Genomic DNA, 26,090 nt, shown 5'->3' with positions numbered 1-26,090 from the left:
TGATCCCTTTTTTTCCTTCGGCGAGGGATCAAAGCTGAGTTCGACCTTATGAACTAAAAATTGAACTCTCTTTGTTAGACTGAAAACACTTAGCGAGTTCAGTCCGAACCGAAACAGCAACCAACGAACACGTCGCAAAATTATGTCGTTCCGGAACAATTACCGGAAGACTATGAAGGAACTTCATAATGAAATGCATGTTCACCGTGTCAGCGTAAAATTCTGTCCGTCATTGTCATCATATGGTGAGCGGCTTGGAATGTCCGGAAACTTTCGGATGTTGTTTACTTCCCGTGGGAAGTAACATCCAGAAGTTTTCTTTGACCGGGAATGTCAAAACTTTCCACCGCTCTGTTATTGCAATGCAATGCACCGGAACATCAACATCCGGGTACAACGAATTTTAATCATCATTCAATTCCCTGAAAATCAGCTACCCTCGAAAAAAAAGGATAAATTCGAGTTCGGCTGCCGAACTTAGTATTGAGTATGCCTATCGGAACTTAGTTTTGCTATTGCCCAGTCGAACTCAAAGTTGAGGGAAGCCACCGAAGTGCTGTTTTGAACCAAAACTACTTAATTTTGAGTTAAAAAAAAAGAGCGTGCATGTTTCAAATCTCCATGATACTTCCCAATTGTCATTTGGTGAATATCTTTCAATAATGCACAAACCAGACAATCAATGATGAAATAAAATCATTTAAAATATATGTCTGGTCATTTTTTCTAAATCAGAGAATTTAATTTGGTGTTAAGGATATTTTAAAAAATAGCATAGCATAGCAAAGGGTGACTACACACACCTTGCATTGGCTGATACATAAGAATAACTGTTAATAAGAGCCAACACGAGATGCCAAAATGAGTACCTGGATTCAATACTTATTTCAAGTGCCGCTTTGATTTTCAGTGAGGTACTATTATGCACACCGTGGCAAGTCAATGTAATCATGATGGGAAAGTTCTGAAACAGCGAAATAAACTCTTTAGGTGCAGAGAACTCATACGACCCATAAAGCTGTTTCAGAAAGGAATGGGGAAGGTTTTAGATATGGGGGTTCCTACAAGGCAAGTAGGATTTGTTAATACAATAATAATGATATGTTCAACAAATTCCTATAAATTAAACAATCTCACCGAATTCAGCGCATTCTTCCTTCCTCTTCAAAGTATCATCTGAATGTATGCAATGATGGAGCCTTATAGTATCTTCAACCAATTGGTCAAAGATTCCGACTTCAGCTTCATCGAAATTGTGATGTAATCCGGGTCTTCTTCGAAATTTTGATCTGAAGAAGGATTCTCAGGAAGTATCTTGAGTTGAAGTATATTTCCTTTCAGCTTCGGCACCGGCTCCAGATATTACATCGGCCACTAAACATCATCCACCAATTTTGGCAATAAATTAGGCATGTAGAACGTCTACCAAACAAGAATATATACTATGCAAATTCAAAGCTTCCAACTTCTGAACAATTTTTCAGCACAAATAACAATTAATTTATTGAAAATGAATATTTTTCCGGGATGAAAATTCGCAGCGAAAAACTTCACAACCATTTTCCACGGCCGCAGCATACTCTTCTTCGGTTTTAAGGATATTTAAAAAAAATGAAAATTAAATTTTGCATTTTGCAGCTCAAATCAAAGTTTTCGTTTTTGAGAAATTTCTAAACTCTTCCGCAATGTTTACACGTGATTAATTAACAATTTTTATTTGAAGATACCAGAAACTATCTTTTATGCAGACAACATGGCTATTCGAATACATTGTACTGAACTCATCTCCAGTTCTTTCATACGGTTAAAATGTTATGTATTCTCTGAGATAGCATTTGCAAAAAAATCGAATCATAGGGGCCCCCCGAGAAAAATTGCCCCGGGCCCCCCGATGGCTTAATCCGGCTCTGCCTATACCTAAAAAAATTGATCACTCATTGGGCACATTGCAGCGGAAAATTCTTTATAAGATTTATTACGAAACCTACCCATTTCTGTCACTCGTACACAGACCTACCTACATCGCCGGATTACGCCACTCGTATGAATCGATTGTCTTTTACTTTTTGTCTAACGATCTATTTAAAATTCCAAGAACAGCAGCGTGGGCCAATATCAAAGCAGCTTTGTCTCGATGTGCAAGTTGTACAGGGAAAGAGTTCTAACGCCCCCCAATTTGGACGGCGCGATGTGATCATCAACGCCATGGGGTGAGATTTGCATTTTAATGTGCATCACCTACCTATTAAGAAATATCGCGTGGTTGAAGTTTGGTGGTTTTGCAAATCGGTTGTTAACACGTGACTACAGTGTTTGGATCTAGAATGCTTTAGAAGAAGTTAATGATAGAAACACATCGTTGAAAATTTGCTACCCAAATATTAAATTGAACTATCATCTATTAGAAAAAAAAAACATAACAACAGATCTCAACAATCTTTCTCACCATTACCTGAAGTTTATGTTCCTCCACTTAGAAAACCATTCTAAAATACTTTTCTATATCTCACCAACAGCACTTTACTCAGCCGGCAGTGATAGAACAGTTGGCGTACTGTCTGATAGCGATCGGGGCCATCATGTTCTTCCTCAGCTTCCTCGGCTATTGCGGGGCCATCCGGGAGAGTCAATGTCTGCTCACAACCGTAAGTATTTGCTAGTGTCGTTTTCATTCACAGAGTACGTCAGGTGATTTAGGAACCGATAACATCTGACTTTATTTTGGATCTGATCTATTCAAACTTTTTTGTTATGGGATAACAGGATGGCGAAATGAGCAACTGTTGCTAAAATATGAAACCTAAAGAAAACTTTTATAACATTAGGTAGTAGGCCTACATACAGTCAACTGGGGCAACATGTAATATTTTTTTAACTTCAATGGTTTCTAAAAACTTAATGTCCACAGAATCATAACGCATGTACATCAAAAGTTTTAACGTTGATGTGACATTAAATTGACGCAGTCAGAAAAAATAATGGTTTCACCAGTTACCATCAAGTCACCATTCACCGCCCAGACACCATTTACCGCCCAAAATCACCCTTTTGTGTGTATTTCGAAAAAACTGGAATTTTTTCTCCAAAAATTAGACCTGTGTTCTGTGTCTGCATCATTGTTCGACCATTTCACTGAAAAACTCATCACTTAATTATGCTAACTATAGCCAGAAATAAAATATTTGGTTTTTCGTTTCCGGTCAAATTATTGAATTCGACGCCTGTTAGCGAACTAAGCATAACTGTGCTCCTAGGGAAAAAAGGGGTTTTGTTTACTAAATAGTACCTATTTGTCCTACAATCGATTTGAAACGATAGTTTGATTTTTGCAGAATAAATTTGCATCGGAAAATTTTCGATTTTTCCAATAGTTGTTGTTTTTTGAAGCGTTTAGTGATGGGCGGTAATTGGTGTATAAATAAAAGTGTGGGTTCCTAATTACCGGTCACGCACAATTTCTTTGTTTTTAACGCATGTATTGTATCAAAAGTGTAAATTGTAAGCTAAGCTTAGCTTAGCTTGTTTGACTACTCATATCCACCTTAAATCATTAAATCCGAAATGCTTCAATTACAGTTTTCAAAATACGATAATTTTTCATGATTTCTATAAAAATAAAACATTATATTATATTCATTCATCCAAACGCATTTCGAATTTCATGATCGCTTGCGTGGCTAAGCGGAACAAGTTCCACATCGCCAATGGTTGCTACTCCGTGATTGATCGAGGCCATCAATTTTGTGCAAAGTCCAACAGAATGGTGTTTAGGATTAACAGTACATTCTCAGTGCACAAAACTCATGCTCTCCCTTTAAAAAAGATCAATAACGGCGCCGGCCACGTCCTAGTAGTCAATGAAGTACAGAGGAAGGAATGTTAGTAAGATACTCTTTTGGTTCAACTTACAACCCCTTATCTTCGTGTATCTTAAAAATTTATTTTAAAGTAATCAAAAACAGAGGTACGCATGTATCACCATCTATGGAAACCGTCTGTACGTCTGCGAATCTATATTCAAGTATCAAAGGAAAGGGTTATGTTAGTAACGGGAGGGTATAGATCAGGATCCATTTTGGAAAATGGTACGACCTTGGGTTTCCCTACACCTTCTGTGCTCCTAGTCGTTTCCTATTGAAACTCCTGATTCTGTCTATGAGGCCTATTGACAAGAAGAATCAATGATGATAGTTCTTTTTCAATAGCACTTGAACAGTGCAAGAGTTCAACCAAAAAGAACTTAGCGATAATAAGGCCTGGTTAAAACTAGCTCATTTTCCTCAAACTGGTTCCTATAACATCAACGAACTTGCAAAACGGCTAAATTATTCTTATTAAGTTTTTAACATTACATATCAATTAAATTGGTGTCAATCAATCAAATACAACAATTGTTTATAGCGACCTTTGATATTATTTTCATTTTGCTCTATCGCTTGATAATTCAAAACAGCCGTTTTGTAGATTCCTTAATGCTTTTCTAAACTCGGCCTCATTATTTTGATATATGTACTTGTTTGAAAAAAAAAAACAGATATAGCGCAATTTTAAATATGTAAAATAAATTATTCATTTTGTTGAAATTTCCAAGTTCTTGAGTTTTACAAATACCGTAGTTTGTTTCATGCTTTTTAATGCTTGAGTAAAAATCTTCTTTAGATAACTTAATCTCTTTTAGACATATTTGAACTTGGAACAAACATTTGTTTTTCTTTTGACGGTAAAACATTGAATCGTGATAATTTTCAAAAATGTTATGAAATTATTAATCAAATTTTAAAGTATTATTCATGAATAATATTGTAGGTTAACATTTGTTGAACCTTATTCTGTTAAATCATCACGGTTTGTTGTACAAAATAGATCGTGAATAGTAAAGCAACGTTATTCGATTTTGAAGTTGTTACGATGATATAATATAAAAATTAAATATGTTGATATAAAGTGTCGAATCAATACTGAGTATCGGATTCATTTCTCTGTTTATTTTCCCGCTTCGAGGTGTCAATGCTTTATATATTATCTATTTAAAATTTGTACTGTTTTGCAATAACAACTGGTTGACTTCATATTATTGTAGTAAACAAGCGAAACTTTAAGAAAGGTGCTGTGAGTTGATTGTAAAAAAAACGCAATTTTGATTTATGAATTAATCTTCCGTAAGTATTTTTAAAGTTTACTTATTGTGTTCTTATTCTTTATATTTTCATTTCGTTTTACATCCTTATGTAAAAAATTACTTTCCCCTAAATTTTTTTGGAATTAATAACGATGCTTGAATATGAGAACACTAAGCGTTTCAAATTGGATTGACTTCGAAATGTCGTTTAAAAATTTAGAAACATTAGAATCTACCCCGCCTTATTCTGTAAATCAGAATAAATCCATAATAATTTATACAAATAATCAAATTCAAAAAAAAACTATTTTTGGTTCGAACGACGCAATTTGATCATACGAACTTATATCTTGCTGCTTGAAATAAACGCCTAAATATATGCTTAATTTCGAACATGTAAAAGCTCCGCAAGCATTTTTCGGTTTCATACTTGCATGCAAGGTTTTATAACATCCAGTTATTTTTCATACTATAATCACTGATCACACTGACATGACACTTCGAATAAAATTTCGTTCAAATTTTGTCTAAAAGCCTCCTACCGCCGACATTGCGCAGCAGCAATTCGAGCATAAAAATTTGGCACAATAGCATGGACTCCAACCTGTTCAGCCAGTTCCAGTAGTCTGAATTGATCGATATTTATCAAATGTCTGGTTTCATTTTCCAGCCGGGCTACAACATCGATCGAAGCGCCTCTGGTATCGACATTGCTCGTTAATTTTTCGAGCAGCCAAAAATCTAAATCGAGTGTCCAGTCAGTGTGCTCAGTGCTATAATCGAAAGTGAAATATTTCATTACATGAAATATTTCGCATTCTGTTATGACGCTGTCAAAAGTTCAGCTTCAAATTTTAAAAATGTTTTTTTTTTTTCTAAATTTAATTTAAGAAAAATCTAAACAAACAAGTTAAAAAGGAAACGATTTAACTTATCTTAGCATCCGGTGTCCTTAGCGCATTGCTCCACTTCTGGAAAACCATCTATAGTCTCGTTCTCGTAGCATCTGCTTTTTTTAGTCCTCGCTCACCCATTTCGAGCAAAAACACACCAAATACAAATTTTTCGTCGAAACTCCACCTTTTTACTATAAACAACCCTTAAACACAGCACTTGAAAATAACAGCCACAATTTACAACCCGTTTTACAGCAAAAAAATAGAAAAAAATGTTCTTCAAACACAATTTAGGAACTTCACACAAACAGTCTGTATCAAAAGTGTAAATTGTAAGAAGCATTTAGTTTGATTACGTTAGAAAATGATGTTTTATCGCTGAAAGTAACCGATTACTTGAGGCTGTTTGCCGGGAATCATCATTTTGTTAGTCAACGCACTTTGTTAAAATTTGTACAAAATTTGCGGGTAAGATTTCACAAAATGTATTCTCTCAAGATCCAAAATATGGTTTTGACAGCTCGTTACATGGACAATATTAAAAAGAACAGTTTCCGTGTTGTAAGATAGTTTTTCCTTAAGAAAACATTATCGATACTCGAAAAAGTCGAGTGGGGCGGTAATAGGGCCAGTTGAACACCTCAACGTTTAGTTAATTATTTTTAAAAGCGTACATTTTTCGCATTCCACTAAATTTTTTATTTAAAGTAGAGCAGTTTTGAGATGTATTGGAAAAGAAAGCGAATAAAAATCTGCCGTCGTTTTTTTATTGCACATGTTTGAAGTTGAAAAACCGCTTAACTGGGCGGTAGATGGTGACATGATGGTATTTTAAAATTTTTAAAAACATACGATTTTCACCCTACTTAGAAAAGGGATAAGTTGCAACAAACTTTGTTTTTAATGAAAATCAAACGAAAAGGTTTTAAAATTTATAGTTTTTGATATATTTGTGGATTCATAATACACAAAACACCAATTTCAGTAAATTCTGTTTTTTAGAATGAAATTCATTTTTCATTTTTTCTGTCAAAACCTGTTTTTAAAGAAAATGCCTAAGGCCCATAAAGGTACTTCATACATTTAGGGGTAAAAAATCTACTAGCTGAAAGCATAAAAATTAATGTTTTAATGGATGAAATTTGTTGCTATTCAGCTGACGAATGGCATCCTTAACTTTACTCATTGTTGGGAGTGGCTCCTCTTTGTCGGAAAATTGAGTTATGAGTGATTTACCTTCAATTCCCCTACATTTTTTCAAATAGCTCAGAATAACCATGTACGGACTTGAAAATTTTGAACTAAACGAGACTTATCTTATATTCGGTAATAAATTCGGTGTAAGAGGCCGACAAAGGGGGTCTTCTATATTAGGGTAAAATACCTAGATTTCGACAGTTTTTGCTTGTTTTGTCAGAAAAACCATGTAAATAAATTATTTGACTTAAGTTTTCCATTTCAAATATGATAGGTTATCTGAATCGAACTTTTTTCTTCATTCTCTACCCTTTTTATTGATCGAAAGTTTTGAAACAACGTTTGTATTGTCCTTTTACTAAAACCTCTCGATGATCTAATTTTTGACATTCAATTTTATTTTTCGACACAAAAAGTTTTAGTTTTCGACAAGCATATTTCCACCTCCTTTGTTAGCTCAGGAATATGAATATTTGCGTATTGGAATTGCTTGTCTACTTCACGGCGTTTTTTACACCATGGAAACAGTATAAACATGCCCAAATTATGGGTGTCGAAAAATAGATAATTAGGTGAATTTTCAGCGCTAGTTTTGGACAGCTCAGAAAACAGTTGAAATTTCATTAAATGCCAGCAAAAAATTAAAATAAATTACCGAAAATATGGATTTCAGAACCTTATCCATCCATTGATACCATTTATGTTGCTTTTTATCGAATAAAAGGTGAGTTTTTTCGTGATTCAAAATCATTCTTATTTGGTCGATGGCATTGAATTTCACAGGTGATTTAGAATGTTACTTTTAAATTATTGATTTACTACTATTCAATTACTTATTTAGAAGATTTTTTCTATTCAACATATACTTAAGTGGGAGAGCAAAAATAGAAAAATATGAACATAGATAGCTTGATCCACCAAATAGAAAGATAAGCCTTTTATTAAAAATTTGTCGAAAACTAGCTCCTGTCGAAATCTAGAGTATCTACACCTTTCAAAATTTTAATAATACCGTCGTTATTTGACATCTGGATTGGGATGAAAATTTGCACAAGGTAGTTTTCGGGGACGGGCAATCGATTTCAGATGTCAAATGTTTTGCCAGGGGTCGTCGAAAAGAGTCGTCCATATTAATAAACTTTTCACTGTTTTGAGCTAAATTGACGTTATTATGCAATGGATTGCTTTGAAAATTTGCACACGGGAGTTTTGAGAGAAGGGCAATCGATTTCAAATATCAAAGATTGTATGTATATGAGGCAACCGAAAGAGGTTTAACTTTTTGGCAATAATTGCGTTGTTATGCAACGATCGAGTTGAAATTTATAGAAGGGGTTTTTTGTCACGGCCAATTGAATCCTGATTTTAAATTTAATAGCAAACGATAGAAAAAGTGATCGTCCAATATTTTTGAAATTATTACTTAACAATGAATTAAGAAGTACATCTGGAAAATGCTTGGCAGTTGACTTTTATACAAACTGTTCATGACATATTCCAAGTTGAAAGCGAAACGGAGTTTGTATGGGATCAGCTAGTTTTTAATATAAGTTAACCACCGTTAATTGATTTTTGTAAATTTATTTTCGACATATCGGTGAAAAATTTCTATTTTTGAAGAAAAAATATCAGAATTTAAAATTGATATAGATGGATAGAAAAGTAAGGAGAAAGATGACAGATGTTGGAAAGAGCGAAAGAGCATTTTTTCGAGGAAAATTTATTAACGTACACCAAACTTTACCACGCAACATTTCATTATTTAGGAGAAGTAAATAGGACCGGGATAGAGGTGGCACTACCTTAACCTATACAATGAAATTTGGTTGGTCGGAAGTTTACATGTGTTGAACACGTATACTTTCTCCTAACGTTTCTATCTATCTATATCAATTTTCAATTCTGCTATTCTTTCTTCAAGAATATAAATTTTCACCGATATGCCGAAAATAAATTTTCAAAAAATTTCAATTTATTCAGAAAAAACATGTTCGGAATAAAACGTTTTTAAATCGAACGAAACCTATCTTTTCCTTTTTCCTAAAGAGTCAAATGAAGGCTTTTAGAGCCTCCGCACGCCTCGGAAAATGGAATCAAGGCCGCTTTACCCTAAATTTTCCAACATTTTTTGTATAGTTCAGAAAAAAGCTTGTTCGAATGAGGGTAAAGCGGCAAAAAATTCCAGTTTCTTTTTCGTGTGGTGGCTCGAACAGCGTTCATTTGATTCTTTTCAAGATAGGTCTAGTTTGATTTAAAAATTTTAAGTCCGAACATGCTTTGTACTGAATAAATTGAGAAATGTAGGGGAATTGAGTGTAAATCAGTCATAACTGCGTTTTCCGGAACGGTGGCTCAAACAGCGTTTATTCGATTTCACGAAAAAAAAATCACACTATATTGGTTTCAGTTAGTTCAAAATTTTTAAGTCCGAATTTCCTTTTTCATAATTAGTTGAAAAATATAGGGTAAAATCAGCCATAATTTCATTTAACGAAGCGTGAGGTGGCTCAAACAGCCTTCTTTGATTCCTCGTAAAAATCACACAAATAGGCCTATTCATGTTTAAAAAAATTAGTGTAAATCAGTGTTTTTCTGGACTGTTTACAAAATAAATAGGGAAATTAAGGGTTAAAAAAGCACTATATCTCCGTTCGCAATCTCGTGCGGCGTCTGAAGTTATGTCCAATCAGGTCTCCGGAGATTGTTACTAAAAGAAAGTATATTTTCATAGATATGGTTCATGTAGGAAGCTTCCCCATTCGTTGCTTCAAAAGGTTTCTCACCACTAGTTTATAAAGATAAATATTTTACGTTTTTTGATATTCCATAAGAAGTCATTTTTCGAAAGAGACCTTTGGATGAGGAAGAATGACCTAAATGGGTTAAACTCCTATCAAAAACAAAAAAACAAAAAAAAAAAAAAAGAGACCTTTGGGATTGTGATCAGAGCATACATTCAGGTGATTATAAGAGTCGAGAAATAATACATAATAGGAATCAAAAGGACACACAATGGACACAAAAGTACAGCAAAGTACTCAAACGGATTGGGCGGTTACGGCTACAGCTATGCTACAAAATCCATATCGCCACTTCGAGTTTTAGTTTCAGCTATAACAACATCTAAATAGGTAACGTATTCGATTGTCAACTCCAAGGCTGGGGCTCGATCCCCAAAACGTAAAGGTTTTTTTTCAATAGGTAATTTGATTAGGGGAAAACTGTACAAGACGCACCAGTTAAGCAGCCAGAAAACAAAAAGCGGGGTTGAACGCCAAAACAAGTGGACAGAACGCACCATATACACTATGGGGCAGTTCCATACGATGAGGCGGCAAAAAGTATGATTAAGTGTTTTGGACAATTTTATATTTTTTGAAAATTTTGTATGAAACACAACTATTTTAACTAACTTAAAATAAATTAATACAAAAATTTTGTAAAAACAACTTTTAAAGTAGGATGTTTGGTGTTATTTTTGACCCTACTTTTAATTTCTTTTGAAAACCGGGTTTTGGACTAATTGATCATTAAATGATAAATATCATCAAGATATTTCATGAAACTCAAGAGAAAAATGTGTGAAATGATTGATCAATCATAAGAAACCAATTTTTTTTACAAACCAACATCAACTTTGTTGAATTTATACTCATTAATGGGTAAAAATTACCCATTTGCATGATATTTTCAGCATTATTTGATTATAACTCAAAAAACGGTGCTTCAAGGTGCCTGGAATATCTTTCATTGTATTTTTAAGATTTTAAACTAGATCTTTACAGTGAAAAGAGTATGGGGAAATGCGGGGATTTTTTTTTTGGCAAGGCTTTAAAGTTTTTGACTTTTGAAAAAAAATAATTATTTACTCATTTTTATCATAGATCAATTAAGTGTGTACAAATTTTGAATAGTTCAAATGATAGCTTTTAATATTAGCTTTCATATGGTGGAGCTTAAGTTTAAAAAAAAAAATCCATAGAAATATATTAGATTTAAATTTTTTTCTTCTTTTCTTCTTTATTATTGCTAAAGTTATCGAAAATTTCGCTTTTCAAAATGCACTTTGCTACAACCTTATAGGTAAAACGCCTTCAGGTAGGCAACGATATTAATTTTCTTGACTGATATCGCAGCAAACATGACGGCGGATATCTTTTTCGAGTCGAATATTGGTGCACAGTTTTAACTCGAACAAGGACGAAATTTATTTGAATTATTCATTGTTATCGTAATTTGGGAGTCAGCAAATAAAAAGAATGGCATTTTGTTTTGATATTCGGTTTTTTTTTCAAAAGTTATGAGCATTCAAAGTTTGTGGTCTTATGGGCATTCTGTCCCAATTTTGATATGAATGATTTTAGTTAAAATTTGTGAGATGTTAGTAAAACACTACAAAATATTTATAGTCTTCCGAAAGTGCATACGAATGGAAAAACGATAAGCTGTAGTTAAATAATAACAAGTTTCATGTTGATTTCATTAATCCTGCTGTTTCTAAGAGCTAAAGTCGTTTTAATTAACTTTTCATGTAATAAATGATGAAAATCCTTGTTTGTTACAATAAAAATTAAGAAAAACATCATTAGAAGCCATACGTGAGTGTATTTTTGAGCAACATTGACATGGACCACCTTACCTCGCTGCACAGTGGTTTAAAACTCGAAAAACGTGATCATGGGCTTTTTGATGCCTTAGATGTCAAAATAGCTTAATGACATGTTCTACAATGTTTCATTATTTTTAATTGCGCATATTTTTCCATTATTTTTTTTCTGATCGATCCACCTAAAAGTGAATTTTTTTTTTTTGAATTTGTCGGCCAATCAAAATGACGTGTTCAAAAAGATGTAGAAAATACAATTTTAAAAAACTTTGTAAAAGACTTTGAAGCTCTATCTTTTAAAACAACAGATTTATAGACATTTTTCTAAAAACTAACCTCAAACAACGAAATTTTCGTTTAACTTTTTTCAAAGTGACTTTCGAGTCTTACTATATATGAGAGAGTTGTAACAATTGTAAAAGAACACAACTTCATTGAAGGTGTCAAGTTTCTATCTTGACGTTAAATGGTACTGTTTGTATAATTACGATTTAAAATTGCATATTTTCAATGATCACTATCTCTAAAAGTTGCAAATTTATGAAAACAAAACTATATGTATTTGAAAGGCACATTCTTAAGCTTTAATGAACATATAAATTCATTTGTATGTATCAGGTTTTAATACTACAATCATTTATCTGAAAGATGGTAGTTTTGAAGTTTTTGTTAGGCCACCCTGGCAATCTCTTGCTGTTTAGCAAAAGGAAGGATGAAATCTTCTTTTTTTTCTATTCCTACCGTTGACAAGTGAAGACGACAGTTCTTTATTTGTTAAGATTAAATTTTATTTTATAGAGCTCGAATCGTGAAACACTTTTCAATACCCATTGGGCAATTATCCGAAGACGCTCAAGAGTCTAGGAGAAAGGATAATCGAAATTTTAGAGAACATCACACACGAAAATTTTCAAGGTAAGCAACAAACATCGACCTTATGCATCGGATGCTCGAATTTTTGGACCCTCTTATAACAATCCTAAGAAAATCTAAACCAAGACCACATTTTCCCTTTGTTGCCGATGCAAACTACATGCTTGATTTAGAACAATCAGAAGAAGAAGATCATGAAAATTAATTTTAATATTTCATTCTAATTTACTCTCTTACACAACTTTTTAACCAAAAATAAAACTTCATAAACAAAGAAAAAACATTAAAAAAGCCATGAAAATTAAAGGTTACAAAATCATCCATCTATGCCACTTTCGTGTTAAAGTGGAAACATTTGTAAAGATGTGTGTTGATAAAATACGCAAAATGCCAATTACTTCAAAACTACCTTCTTTCAGATAAATGATTTACTAACTATAATGGAACTTATACTTCTAGACAGGGTCAAATCTTCAATCTTAACAAATAAAGAACTGTCGTCTTCACTTGTCAACGGTAGGAATAGAAAAAAAAGAAGATTTCATCCTTCCTTTTGCTAAGCAGCAAGAGATCGCCAGGCTGGCCTAACAAAAACCTCAAAACTACCATCTTTCACATAAATAATTTTACTATTAAAACCTGATACATACAAAAGAAATTTATATGTGCATTAAAGCTTAAGAATGTGCCTTTCAAATACATATAATTTAGTTTTCATAAGTTTGCAACTTTTAGAGATATGGAACATTGAAAGTATGCAATTTTAAAATGTAAATACACAAAAAGTACCATTTAACGTCAAGATAGAAACTTGACACCTTCAATGAAGTTGTGTTCTTTTACAATTGTTACAACTCTCTCATATATAGTAAGACTCGAAAGTCACTTTGAAAAAAGTTAAACGAAAATTTCGTTGTTTGAGGTTAGTTTTTAGAAAAATGTCTATAAATCTGTTGTTTTAAAAGATAGAGCTTCAAAGTCTTTTACAAAGTTTTTTAAAATTATATTTTCTACATCTTTTTGAACACGTCATTTTGATTGGATGACAAATTCAAAAAAAAAATATCTCACTTTTAGGTGGATCGATTAGAAAAAAAATAATGGCAAAAAATGCGCAATTAAAAATAATGAAACATTGTAGAACATGTCATTAAGCTATTTTGACATCTAAGGCATCAAAAAGCCCATGATCACGTTTTTCGAGTTTTAAACCACTGTGCGCTGGTGCGTCTTGTACAGTTTTCCCCTACTAGAGTGACCATTCTGATGCGATTTATGTACCCGTACAATTAATGTGAAAAAAGAAATCGAGCAAATTGAACAAATCTTGGCTAATCGCAATTTGTCGTGATTTATACCTAGGGTGAAATTGAAATAGAGAGAGAATTCTTTGCTCATTTAAAGATTTTTGGAACTGAATTAAAAGGACCCTGCAGTGCAACGGAAGCTGAATATGGTCATGGTCAAGGTCCAAGGTGTTTTGAAATTAGGTCAAGATGTTTGGAACTTAAAAGTATCAATAATAAATTAAATTTTGGTAACCTACTTCAGATCTATGATGGGGCTTAGTTAGCTTTTTCGTATCTGTTTTATGAAATTTTGGTCAATTGGTTGGGATTGGATAGGTTGTTCTAACATTTTCACATGCTCGATTTTCCCAAAGCGAAAGTCCTAAAGCTACAACTGTGAACGATTTTAATCATACAATAACTATATTCTCTTCATTTTCAACTATTTCAGTACGCCCTCTTCCTGCTAGTGATACTGATCCTTGAAGTGACAGCATGTGGCCTCGCAGCAGCCTACAAGGATCGAGCAAAGACCGAAACCAAGAACTACCTCCAGACGACCATCTCCCGGTACTACTCAAGCAACGATCGCAACCAATCGGACGCCGTGACGCTCATGTGGAACTATCTGATGTCGGAGATGAAGTGCTGCGGGGTGGACGACTATCGGGACTTCAACCTGTCGGACAAGTGGAACGAGAGCAAGGGAACGCGAGTCATCCCGGAGGCCTGCTGCATGCAGTCGGCGCTCTTCGAACCGATGGACAAAAACTGCCCCTTCTCGCCGTCCGACAGCAACAGTTACTATAAGCAGGTTGGTTCTACACGAAATTTAAATCGAATAAAATTTATAGAAACTCAAATATTTTTTACTTCACTTCAGGGCTGCTATAACGCGCTCATCGACTGGATCATGTTCAACCGCAATTTGGTTATCATCGTGGCCATTGGAGTGGGACTAGTGCAGCTGTTGGCCATTTTCCTGGCGTTCTGTTTGTGCAAATCGATCGAAAAGTATCGAGGAATGCGACTTTAAAATTACAGACACAAAAAAGCCACGGACAAAAACACCGAAGTTATCATCTAGACATCTCTTGAGGAGGAAGTAAAAGACAATCCCATTTTGGAAGGATTAGAGACGATTTTATACAAAGATCTGACCACATGCCACTAGCGGTGGCTACCGAAAAATCTGCGTTTACTAGTATATTAGTGATTAACGTCACGTTTTAAAATATTTACGTTCAAAACCGTCACACGATTGATAGGCGTTATTTAAACTAAGGACCTTAACAGATTTATGTAAGATCCCCAGAAATCAAACGGAGGCCTTTGGTCGAGCTAGTAGAAAGTGATCGAACGTACAAGTGCACTTTGTATTTTTAGGTATTGATGAGATAGATAAAAAGCCATTATGATCGAATCATCGAAAAAGATATACACTTGAGGCAGCCATTAATCATTCACACACAAGTCGTAATCAGTTGGAGTTCGGTTTAATGAGGTTTCTTTTTTTTAGATTTTTTGTTTGTACAATTTCTCATACAGCTTTCAGTACGGAAGAAAAAAGAAGCATCATTTCAATTTTTTATATTATGCTTTATTGAATTGATTGTTAGTAAGCTGTGTAGTATAAATTCGAATATTCGATTTTATAGTTACAATACTAAATTGTTTTGTTTAATGATTAAGGAAATAAATATTTAATACTACAAACAACTCGTCTACCAATCATTGACTGTAGCTCCCTTCTCGATGGCCATGAACTTAGCCTGCCAGCCAGTGCCTCCGAAGTTTTGTGTCTGCTTATAGAGGACCTGAATCACGCTGCTTTTGCCAATGAAAACGGCCGGAGTGTCACCTCCGCAGTGTTGCCGGATCACTTTCTTTTCTTCCCCGCTTACTTCTATCAGCTGGACGTAGTCAGTGTTGCAAGTATTCTTGCTGCCCATATCAAATATATCAAATTTCAATGCGATATACATGTTGGTCGGAACCGTAACCGTCCATAGGCATTCCATGCGGGTTCGATTGTTGTTCGGATACAGAGGACTACTGAATTGTCCACCGTAGTTGAATATCTCCCCGCCACAACCTCGGCCTTTGTCGGTGGCCACAAACGTTGCATCAAACACTGTGGTAGCATATTCAGTCTTCGATTTCGGCAGATCAATCCTTAAAACGTTTCCGGTACTGAATATGGGACCAGGCATCGCAAAGCCACACAATGCCGCAATCTCATTCTCCGTGTCCAATCCGTCGTAGATCTTAACGCCCTCTTCGTTGCAATCCGTCGTGTGGGTGTAGAAAAGGCCAAAGTACAGCGAAATTGTGTAGTTCTTCGGAACCTGGATCGTTACCGTACACTTCTCGTAACGGGTCATGTAGTTGCTGTTGATGCGTCCCTGGAGCCGGGTATAGTTTCTAGCACAGACATCCGTTTGACGAGCCGTCAATTTGAAACCTCGATCGTCAATCGAGGCGTCACTTTCAAACTTTACGTAGATTTTGCTTGAAGACGAATGATAGGTAGCCGGAAGCTCCGAACGTCCGCAATAAATGTGATGTGAGTTTGGATTTCTGGTTCCCTAAAAATATAAAATTTAAACATTAATCCTACTTATTTAGATTAGCTGACGATAGTAGGGAAGCTAAGGGCACCTTAAGAAAGACGCTTATCAAACCATTCTAAACAGCTTTAATATGTGAGTACCTTGAGTGTGACGTATTCATATACTAAAAATATGCCAACGATCACGCAAACTCTGGAGAAAATGATTGCAATTGTATAGCATATGCACAGAAGTGCAGAACATTGATCTAGCTGTACGAAATTAATAGCGCCCAGGGATGAAGAGATTTTTATTTGTTGTCTTCAGCAAAATTGTTTAATTTTACATGGAGCGTATTCTAATATCAAAATTTATGCCGAGGAGTCCACCGATAGCAAAATAAAAATGCTAACTTTTTTGTTTTTCAAATTAGGGCTTTGATGTCTTCAACAGAGTTGTTTATCTGATCAAAATACATAAGTTTGTTGAATATGTCAGGAGTTACAATCAAAGTAAAAAAAATCCCTTGAAAAATCAGTATTTTGAACCTGACACGTTGTAGGTTGGATAAAATGGTTCGCTGTCTTTGAAACAAAGTTGTAACAATCAGCGATCTACAATTGTTTCAAACATTATGATGAGTTTAGAAGTTGCTGAAGCCCTATAGAAAGCATTTAGTGTATTTTATTGGCAATTTTGGAAGGCTCGTTCATCGAAAAGTGCACATTTTCGCAACACCCCATTTTTGTGATTATTTCTGATGATAAGCGGAATCATTTCTATTTGAAATTAGCGGGGAAATCGGTGGAACTAGAAGAGATTTAAATGATTGAAAATCCTTTTTTTGTCTTATTAAAAAATAATTTTTCATAGAAAAATCGTAACATAAACTATACAATATCAAAACTAGCTTAAGTAACTATAAGTAACACAACTTCTTAGTTTATCTGTTAAGGTTTGATAAGAAATTCTATACATTTATTAACGTCTTCTATTTGTTTGAAAAGCTTAGAACTAGTTAGAAAATGGTCTGAAGTAAGCATTAATCTTTGGAATACATATTTTATGTTTGCCAGACGATTAAATTTTCATGTTCACGATAATTTCAAACACATTTGTTTCTGCGCTCTTGGACCTCTTCTGTCATCATTCCTATGGGAAGAGGATATTTCTCAAGAACTGCAGATCCGTGTACTAAAATTTTGTGAACCGATGGAGACAGCGGGTACCTATCGTAATAAGTAACGTAAAGCTGTAAGCATGATGAAATCGATTGAAGAGCAATTTTACTGCAGAAACTTCCAAAGATTTTAAAATGTTTCAATCGAGTTTGAGGCACTGTTACGTCCACGAGAGGAAACTTATCACTCAACGAAAAGACAAAAGCGAATTGTTTATTAGATTGGCTACTTGGATACAGTTACTTGGAACCGGTTGAGTCGTCCTACCATTCTTCTTCATCTTCTGCTTGACAAATGCCCAAAATTTTTTCGATAGAGTGGAATTGAGGGCAGTTTGGTTGGGATGTTCTTTTCTACAAAATCCACCCCGTTGTCTCGATACCACTCTTTGCTGTAGTGGCAGCCTGCCAAATCTGGCGAAAACTTTACTGGTCCTTTGTGAGATCTAATGTACGGAAAAAAAAAACGTTTTTCAGGCACTCCTCCTTGTACATTTCGGAGTCCATGGTCTTGTTTTTCACAAAAACCGGGGTTTTTCGTCCGCAGCTGCAAATACCTTGCCAGATAAAACACTTTCTTGCAAACTTATCGGAAAAAAACGAATTTGAACTTGGCGGGGACATCACCCCGACCACTGTCTTGTAAATTTTTTGGCCAGAAAGCCGCCCAAAATCCATCTTCACGTACGTTCCGTCATCCATGAGGATGCATCCATCGTACTTCGATAGAAACTTGTTTTATAACTTCCGGGCCCGTTCTTTGGCTACTACATTCTGCTTCAATGTTCGTATTGGTTGCTTACTGGCCCGATAAGATCGTATTTCTTCGCGCAGACGAATCCTTCTAACGGTGCACCGTCTTGTCTTGAATTTCTTGGCGATGTCATAGTCTGACTGCCCTGGGTTAACCTTGATCGTTCTCAAAACCTTCAAATGTTTCCGATCCTCAGGTCCACAATGACGTTGGATATGAACCTGCCGATCGATAGTATGCATCTCACGGAACCATACAACGCTGCAGACGGATGATTTGACCATTTTACAGATTTCGAGATTTTTGAACCCGGCCACGTCGGGTTTTTGACGTGGGTGTCCAAAATTAATTCTCGTCTCGCGGCTTCCATCACGTGTAACTTTTTTGGAACAAAACGAATCGTAATGAAATTTTCAGCACTGCTAGAGGAAACATTTCCAAACAAAGTACTGTCAAAACATTCCAGATCCGACAACTAGGAGCGCTATGGTGTAATAAACAGTGCGTCCGGATTTCGGGTGATCCATGCTTTAATCATAATTCGTAGTACAGACCCCGTTCGTTTTTGGCAACATTCGATTTTGGCAACATCCGATTTAGGTAACATCCGATTTAGGCAACATCCGGTTTTTAGAAACAACATTACCTTTTAGTTTTCGCTATAACAAGACCAATATAATTTTGATAAACACCATAAATACGTTTTTACGTTCTGTAATGGTGATAAAATACAAGAACAACAACAAAAGTTTTTTAAAAAATTTATAAAGTACTCAAAAATGACAAAAAGGTGAAAAATTCAAAAAGTTAGAAAACAAACCTAAACAAAAGACCTAAAATGACAAAAACCAACTAAAAAATGATAAAGAACGACAAAAACAGCAAATGTGTCAAAAAATAACAAGCATTATAAACAAAACAAGAATAGTGCAAAATGCATCAAACACATGATAAAAAATAAATAAAAAATGACTTAAATGGTCGGAAATTGACTAAAAACAACGTTAATGATATTAAAAATAGTTATTTTTTAAAAATATGAGACAAAAATTTAAATTAAAAAATCGTTCGATTTTGGCAACATTCGATTTTGGCAACACAAAATGTTTGGGCATGTTGCCAAAATCGAACGGGGTCTGTACTTAATATCGCCAAGATACCTCCAAAAAGGTCCAACAAGTTTCCCGAGATGTTTTCAACCGAAAGGTACATGTTGCCGTTGCTACAATTGTAATTATTTACAACTGACTTAACTCACTAAACAGGCTTTAGTATGTTGTTTATACGGTTTAATGGTTTTAGTTCAACTTAAGTGTTACTTTCTTTGGAATGAGAAATAAAGAGTGATTTTCAATTCAGTAATGGTGATTTTTAATGAAGAAACGTAAAATAAACGTTAATGATTCAGACTAATAGTGAGAAGCTAATCCTACCTAACATGTAGGATTACTATTATAATTAATCAATGCACTTATAAAGCGAAGGAATACGATCTTATCGGGCCAGTAAGCAACCAATACGAACATTGAGGCAGAATATAGTAGCCAAAGAACGGGCCCGGAAGTTACAAGATTCTAACGAAGAACGACGATGCATCCGATGCATGGATGACGAAACGTACGTGAAGATGGATTCTAGGCGGCTTCCTGGCCAAAAAAATTACAAGCCAGTGGTCGGGGTGATGTCCTCGCCAAGTTCAAATTCGTTTTTGCCGATAAGTTTGCAAGAAAGTGTTTTATCTGGCAAGGTATTTGCAGCTGCGGACGAAAAATCCCAATTTTTTTGGTGAAAAACAAGACCATGGACTCCGAAATGTACAAGGAGGAGTGCCTGAAAAACGTTTTTTTCCGTACATTAGATCTCACAAAGGACCAGTAAAGTTTTCGCCAGATTTGGCAGGCTGCCACTACAGCAAAGAGTGGTATCGAGACAACGGGGTGGATTTTGTAGAAAAGGACATCCCAACCAAACTGCCCTAAATTCCACTCTATCGAAAAATTTTTGGGCATTTGTCAAGCAGAAGATGAAGAAGAATGGTAGGACGACTCGGGATGTTGTGTAACAAAAGGGCCGCTGCGGTCAGCGAATAGGGTGTCCAAACTATAATGAGCGGTACTCGATGAAAAGTTCGAAATTTCATCAAAAAAACATCGGAATATTTTTTTTATTCCTTTAAAGTGCAATAAAACTCCTACATTTTGAGTACAAAACATTTTTATTTCGTTTACATAGCACCGAGATAGAACCTTTTTAATGCTTCCAGATTGTTGGTGATCCATGCTTTATATTCGTTTTTTGACTTAAAAACTTTAAATCAAGATTTCTCGAAAATTCGACTAGGGATTTTTTTTTTTAATTTGCCCAGATGTGTAGAATTACCTAAGGAATCGACCCCTATACTTGGTTTGGTGGTCACTTTTTTTTATAATAACGGTCCAGGGGGCACCGTGGTTTGATTATTCATTTTAAAGTTAGTTTTTCTTGATAAATAGAAACTAGTTTTTTGTGTTAAATAGTGTTTTCTTTTTGTGTTGAAAATGTTCTAAAATCTTATAAATGGTGATAAGGACTTGTGTAAAGAATCCTTTAGCATCAAAATAGGAAACTTACTTTCATTGATGGTTGAAATCTTAAGGGGAGAGTAGGGTCTAACACTTTCAAAAAATCGATTTTTTTTATTGTGAAACATTTCAAGAATGTTGTGTCAAATTTTCAAGTCAATCGAAGCAAAACTGTAGAAATTATAGGCCTTTATCTCCTCTTATCTAATACTGCAAGAGAGAGAGCAGAAACTTCAAACGCGTTTTTCTCGAAAGCACATTTTTAAAGTCCGTGGACATCGTCATTTGAAAACTACTTCACCGATTCTTTTCAAATTTGGAACATATTTTCTACATATAAAATACCAAACCCCAACGATTTTCTTTTTTTTTTTACTGTGGGGAGATTTTAAAGATAAAAAATGGCGGATTTTTTCGTGAAAAATCGTAGTTTTTACTTCAAACAGCCACAAAAATTTAAAAAAAAATTAAGTTAAATAAAATCGTTGGGGTCCACAAAAATATCTATTAAAAATATTTTGCTCTGATTTTTTGACTTCAGAGGATTCTGTGCTGAGATTCAGTGTCCACCGCGAATCCTGTTTTCTAAAAGGCATCCTCGAAAGTGCTCCGTCACCGGCTCATTTTTCAATATTTTTTTTACGAAAAAATTACTAAATGTTCTTTTAACAATGCTTTGTATATTGCAAAAAAAATTAAATACATTTGTTTGAACGATAGCTCTAAAAAAATCGTGAAAATGGTGTTTTTTTTAACTCGTTAGACCCTACTGCCCCCTTAAGTTAACATCAAAATCTGGTGAACCAAATAGTCTGATAGTGACCTACCACCGATGCTATGATGTCGTGTTTTTTTTTATTTCTTTTTGGCCAAAGTTATTTTAATGAGGAACAAAAATTTGATATGTGATGATATGCTTCCAAATAAATTCTACCCGCTCATTTTCAACATCTTTCATTTTATCTCACCTTCTATCCATTTATATAAAATAAATTTCAAAATCTTTAGATGTCCTTACTAAAAAGGACATCACTTTTCACCGCTAAGGCTGATAAATTAAATCTTAAGTGTAGTTTCATGATTTTTCTGACTTTTGACAATTCAAGATCTTTTCAATTTGTTTGCTTTCCTTGATTTTTCCCCTTGATCTATGTTTTGAACATTTAATCTCCATTTTGTTGTTCACAACAAGGCAGCCTACTGCCTGTGGTTAAAGATTTGATATCGCCGATCGATCGCTCCAATGTGGTCCCATGCGCAGGAGCTCCCGAACGAGATGAAGAATGCTCCAAATGCTATGTTGGGCAGACCAGCTATAAACTACGGACTAGAATGTCGAAACATAGATGTGATGTCACCAAATTGAAACGCATATTAGCAACAGGGTCCACAGCGTCAAACCCTAGCATCAGAGAACTGCGGCAGTCAGCTGTTGTTGAAAATTGTTTCGAACAGGAGCACATGCTTGACTTCGATAAAGCCACCGTCATAGACAGTGCTACATACAAAGTACCCCGAATACCGTCAACATCCAGAGCGACACAGACGGGAGAGCAATCTCGTACGGCGGAGTGTTTCACTCTCTCGCAAACACTCGCAAGCACTCATGGACGCCGGGTTCTGGCGGTAAAGAAAACGCTACGAAAACTCAAACAATAAAAACAAACAGTGAGTCGAGTGATAGAAGTTTTGCCACGGACGTGTTCCAAAACGACGGAGTAGGCGCCGACGCCCTGGCCGGTACCAGAATATTGAGCACGTAAGTCACACGCAAGCTCCTCCTCCTTCCGACATGAAATGAGATTTGAAATTCAAAATTTATAGCCAGAATCCCGACGATTGATGAACGCTGTAGGAGTGCATCTGCTTTGAACAATAACACGAATGTCCGAGTGAGTAATTAATGTTAATATTAATTATGAGAAAATATGTTTTATGCTCCTGTTTTTAATTATAGTTCCTTGATAAAGAATTAATATAATTCGAAACGTTGGATGAAGCACATATAAAAAGTTTTATAATTGACCCGATAAGACCGAAAAGCCAATACATAACCTTAAAATCTCCATTTTGAATTTATGTTTTCAAATGTAACTTTTGTTACATTTAAAAGAACACCTTGACAAAATATTCTGTTGTCAGTTGTAATCCGCTTTTCATTTTCCATTTTTTAAGCATTATATGAAAACATTTCTTTGTGTTTTAAAGATATTAAATATAAATAAATATTTAGATTATGAATAATAAATCTCGCAATTCCTGCTTTGGATCTGATTATAACTTCGATTCTCAATTTGGAATTTGTATTTTGTTTATCAAAACTTGATTTAAAATCATAATTTTAACACTTAATTTTGGTTCTAGATAAAATCTCAGATTTTAAGTTTTACATTCTTAAGCTCTTATAGTTGGGTGTTCAAAATTGTCATTAGGCAAATATGTATGATGACGCACATACCAAGCAATCAATGATGAAAGATATTTTGAATATTTTTCCTAACATTTTTGTTAACCAGAGAATTTAAGTTGGTGATAGACTTATTGAATACATTGCGAATTTAACCGTTCGCAAAAATTTGAACAAATTATTTTTCGCTTGTTTTGACTAGTAAATTGATTTCGTTCCACTGGTCAAATATCTTGACCGATATTAATGACTTCAGATTCATTCATTAGGTAATTTATTCAAGATTTTAAATATATAAAATTTAAATCGATTTGACTTAGCAGATGACCTATAGAATGCTTTGAACGGAAAACCTCCGAAAAAAGACATCATTTTAAAATTCTTATATCTGCAGTATATGTTGGTGTATAAATTTTTTTCTATATGTTTTGAAATTATGAAAAATAAATCTTTTCTAAAATATATAAAAATTTCAGGGTCCCATGGGAGTTTTGGCCGTAATCTTGGAATTACCGGAAAAAAATTCTTACTTTTAAAAAGAAGTAAATTTTTTTCTTAGCAGCGCTGTATCTCATTCCCAATTAAACCGATTTCCAAAATTCTAATTTTAGTTTTATTTTGATAACATGATTATCATTTTCACTGAATACACATAGTATCTCAAATATTACTGTTATTCGTAATACGAGAATGGAAACAAGAAAAAAAATCGTGATTTTCGGACCCGTCTGTTATGATGCGCACATTTCTCATTTTGTTATCGTGATTTCTTAAAACTTTTCATGAAACCTGCCCACTATTTATATACCCAATGATAGATTTTAATCTCTACAATCGACCACTTTTTATGTGGTTTTTCAAAAATTTGTAGCAACGTTTTCCGAATTTACTAAAAGATATCTTAATTCTACCAGATTTTCAAACGTTTGTAGCAAGCTAGCATAACCCCCCGGGAGAACTTAGATCGAACAAAATAGATTGCTCTCCCGGTCGTGCTCTCGAAATCTGCCTTCCTAAAGCAGACTGAAGGAATCGTCCGCATGGTTACGTAGGGTGGTTTGTGCTGATACTTATGAAAATTTTTACGTGATTCATAGCTAAGTCATTGTCTTCATCATTTTGCTTGTGTTTCAGCTTTTCAAAGTTACAGAGACCTAGTTCAGAATTTATTTTATCTTAATTGCATAGTGTGGTTTCAAAACGACACTTAATATAAATTATTTCGGAAGCGCGTGGATATTGTTATATTCAAAACAATCACAACCAATATAACAACGATTTAATCTTAAAGTTTATAATACTATAAATATCGAGTTTAAATTTACATGTGAAATATTAGACAAAATATGCATAAAAGTAGTTTAAATCATTATTGGAACTCTTCGTGGTGTTATGAGAATTAAAAGATGCTTTTAAAGAATTAGTAATTGACATATCAATTTAAAAAAAAAGTCGTGTTTTAAAAGGTTAAGACATTGTGTTCCAGAAAACTGTCATATTGCATAATATTTTGAACGACATCTTTTGTTTCAGAGATATTATTTGAAATAGACATTCTTAATTTACATAAGTGTGATTTATATTATTTTACTCATATTTTCTTCAAAATGATTCATAATTTTAAACTTAATATCAGGTTTCAGAACAAAAATTTGAAAAAAAAACTTCAAATAAATTATAAATAACTTATGATTCAAACTTCACAAATAATTTTATGGATTCATAATACTGTGCTTCGAATTGTGAGATATAAACTAGTTTTTCGTGTTTTATTATTTAAATTTTTGACTTTCCAAGTATGAATTTTGCAATTCAAATTAACATTTTTCTAAGAGTTCAGAATCGGAATTTATAATGAATAAATTCATAATTGAAAACTAAGACAAATGAATTGCTTATTCTTAATTCTAAATTCATAACTCAACAAAAATCAGAATGCGAATTCAAATTTAACATTTTCGTATTTAGTATCATAAATATGAAACTAACAATTTTTTAGTACAATTTTTCAATCGTGAATTTATTCTTTTTTGAATCAGGATTTAAAAAAGAATGGAAAATTGTGGACTTTTAATTCAAAATTCACCATTGGAAGCTTAGTATTGTGAATAATGAATTTTTGAGAGTGAATTAGAAGCTCATAATTTCGATTTGAGAGTTTTGAATTCAGAAAAAAATAGGGTAACCCGAGCAGACTTTGATGCCCGAATCGATAGCAAACAGTAACCAAAATAAGCTATCAATGCCAAAATGATAGCATGATTTAGTATAGCATTTTTTCCGATGGCAAAATTAGGTTTCATTTAAACATCAATATATCTAAAGATGATGCCAAACCAATACCTAAAAAAGGCATTGATACCAAAATGAAAGCACTATTTGGTTTTGTTTTTTTCCAAGATGACAAAACAAGGCATCACTAAGGTTTCATTTTTAACGATAGAGCAGAAAGGTGAGATAAAAATGATAGCATGATTTGGTATTCAACTTTGTGTGATGAAAAATCAGTTTTAATTATTTAGGTGTCAAAGATTAAATCTAACTGAAAACAAACAGCAAATTTGTTCGTTAACGGGCGGTTTGAGTGTTGGATTTTCAGTCATTGCAAAAATAGGCATCCTTAAGGTATCATTATTTTAAAAAAAGGAAGTTACCC

At 34.1% G+C, this 26,090-nt stretch overlaps 2 protein-coding genes across 10 annotated transcripts in view; one reads left to right on the top strand and one right to left on the bottom strand.

The window, feature by feature from the left end:
* The window catches only part of LOC129750710 (tetraspanin-18), a 222,641-nt gene extending 206,959 nt beyond the window's left edge, over nt 1-15,682 (top strand). For all 9 annotated transcript variants that reach the window (XM_055745717.1, XM_055745716.1, XM_055745719.1 and 6 more), the window contains 3 exons: nt 2,517-2,645; nt 14,432-14,794; nt 14,864-15,682. In XM_055745717.1, the coding sequence (XP_055601692.1) occupies nt 2,517-2,645; nt 14,432-14,794; nt 14,864-15,016 (645 nt within the window). In that variant the 3' untranslated portion in view covers nt 15,017-15,682. The remainder of the gene's footprint in view (nt 1-2,516; nt 2,646-14,431; nt 14,795-14,863) is intronic.
* Nucleotides 15,579-26,090, bottom strand: part of LOC129750709 (cubilin homolog) — a 46,772-nt gene continuing 36,260 nt past the window's right edge. Inside the window, exon 13 of the mRNA XM_055745711.1 lies at nt 15,579-16,568. Coding sequence (XP_055601686.1) covers nt 15,705-16,568 — 864 coding nt within the window. The 3' untranslated portion in view covers nt 15,579-15,704. The remainder of the gene's footprint in view (nt 16,569-26,090) is intronic.

The sequence above is a fragment of the Uranotaenia lowii genome, chromosome 3, assembly GCF_029784155.1.
Source record: "Uranotaenia lowii strain MFRU-FL chromosome 3, ASM2978415v1, whole genome shotgun sequence".
In the NCBI taxonomy this organism is placed as follows: Eukaryota; Metazoa; Arthropoda; class Insecta; order Diptera; family Culicidae; genus Uranotaenia; species Uranotaenia lowii.
Note: the sequence above shows the minus strand (reverse complement) of the source record. Positions and strands in the feature narration are given on the sequence as shown.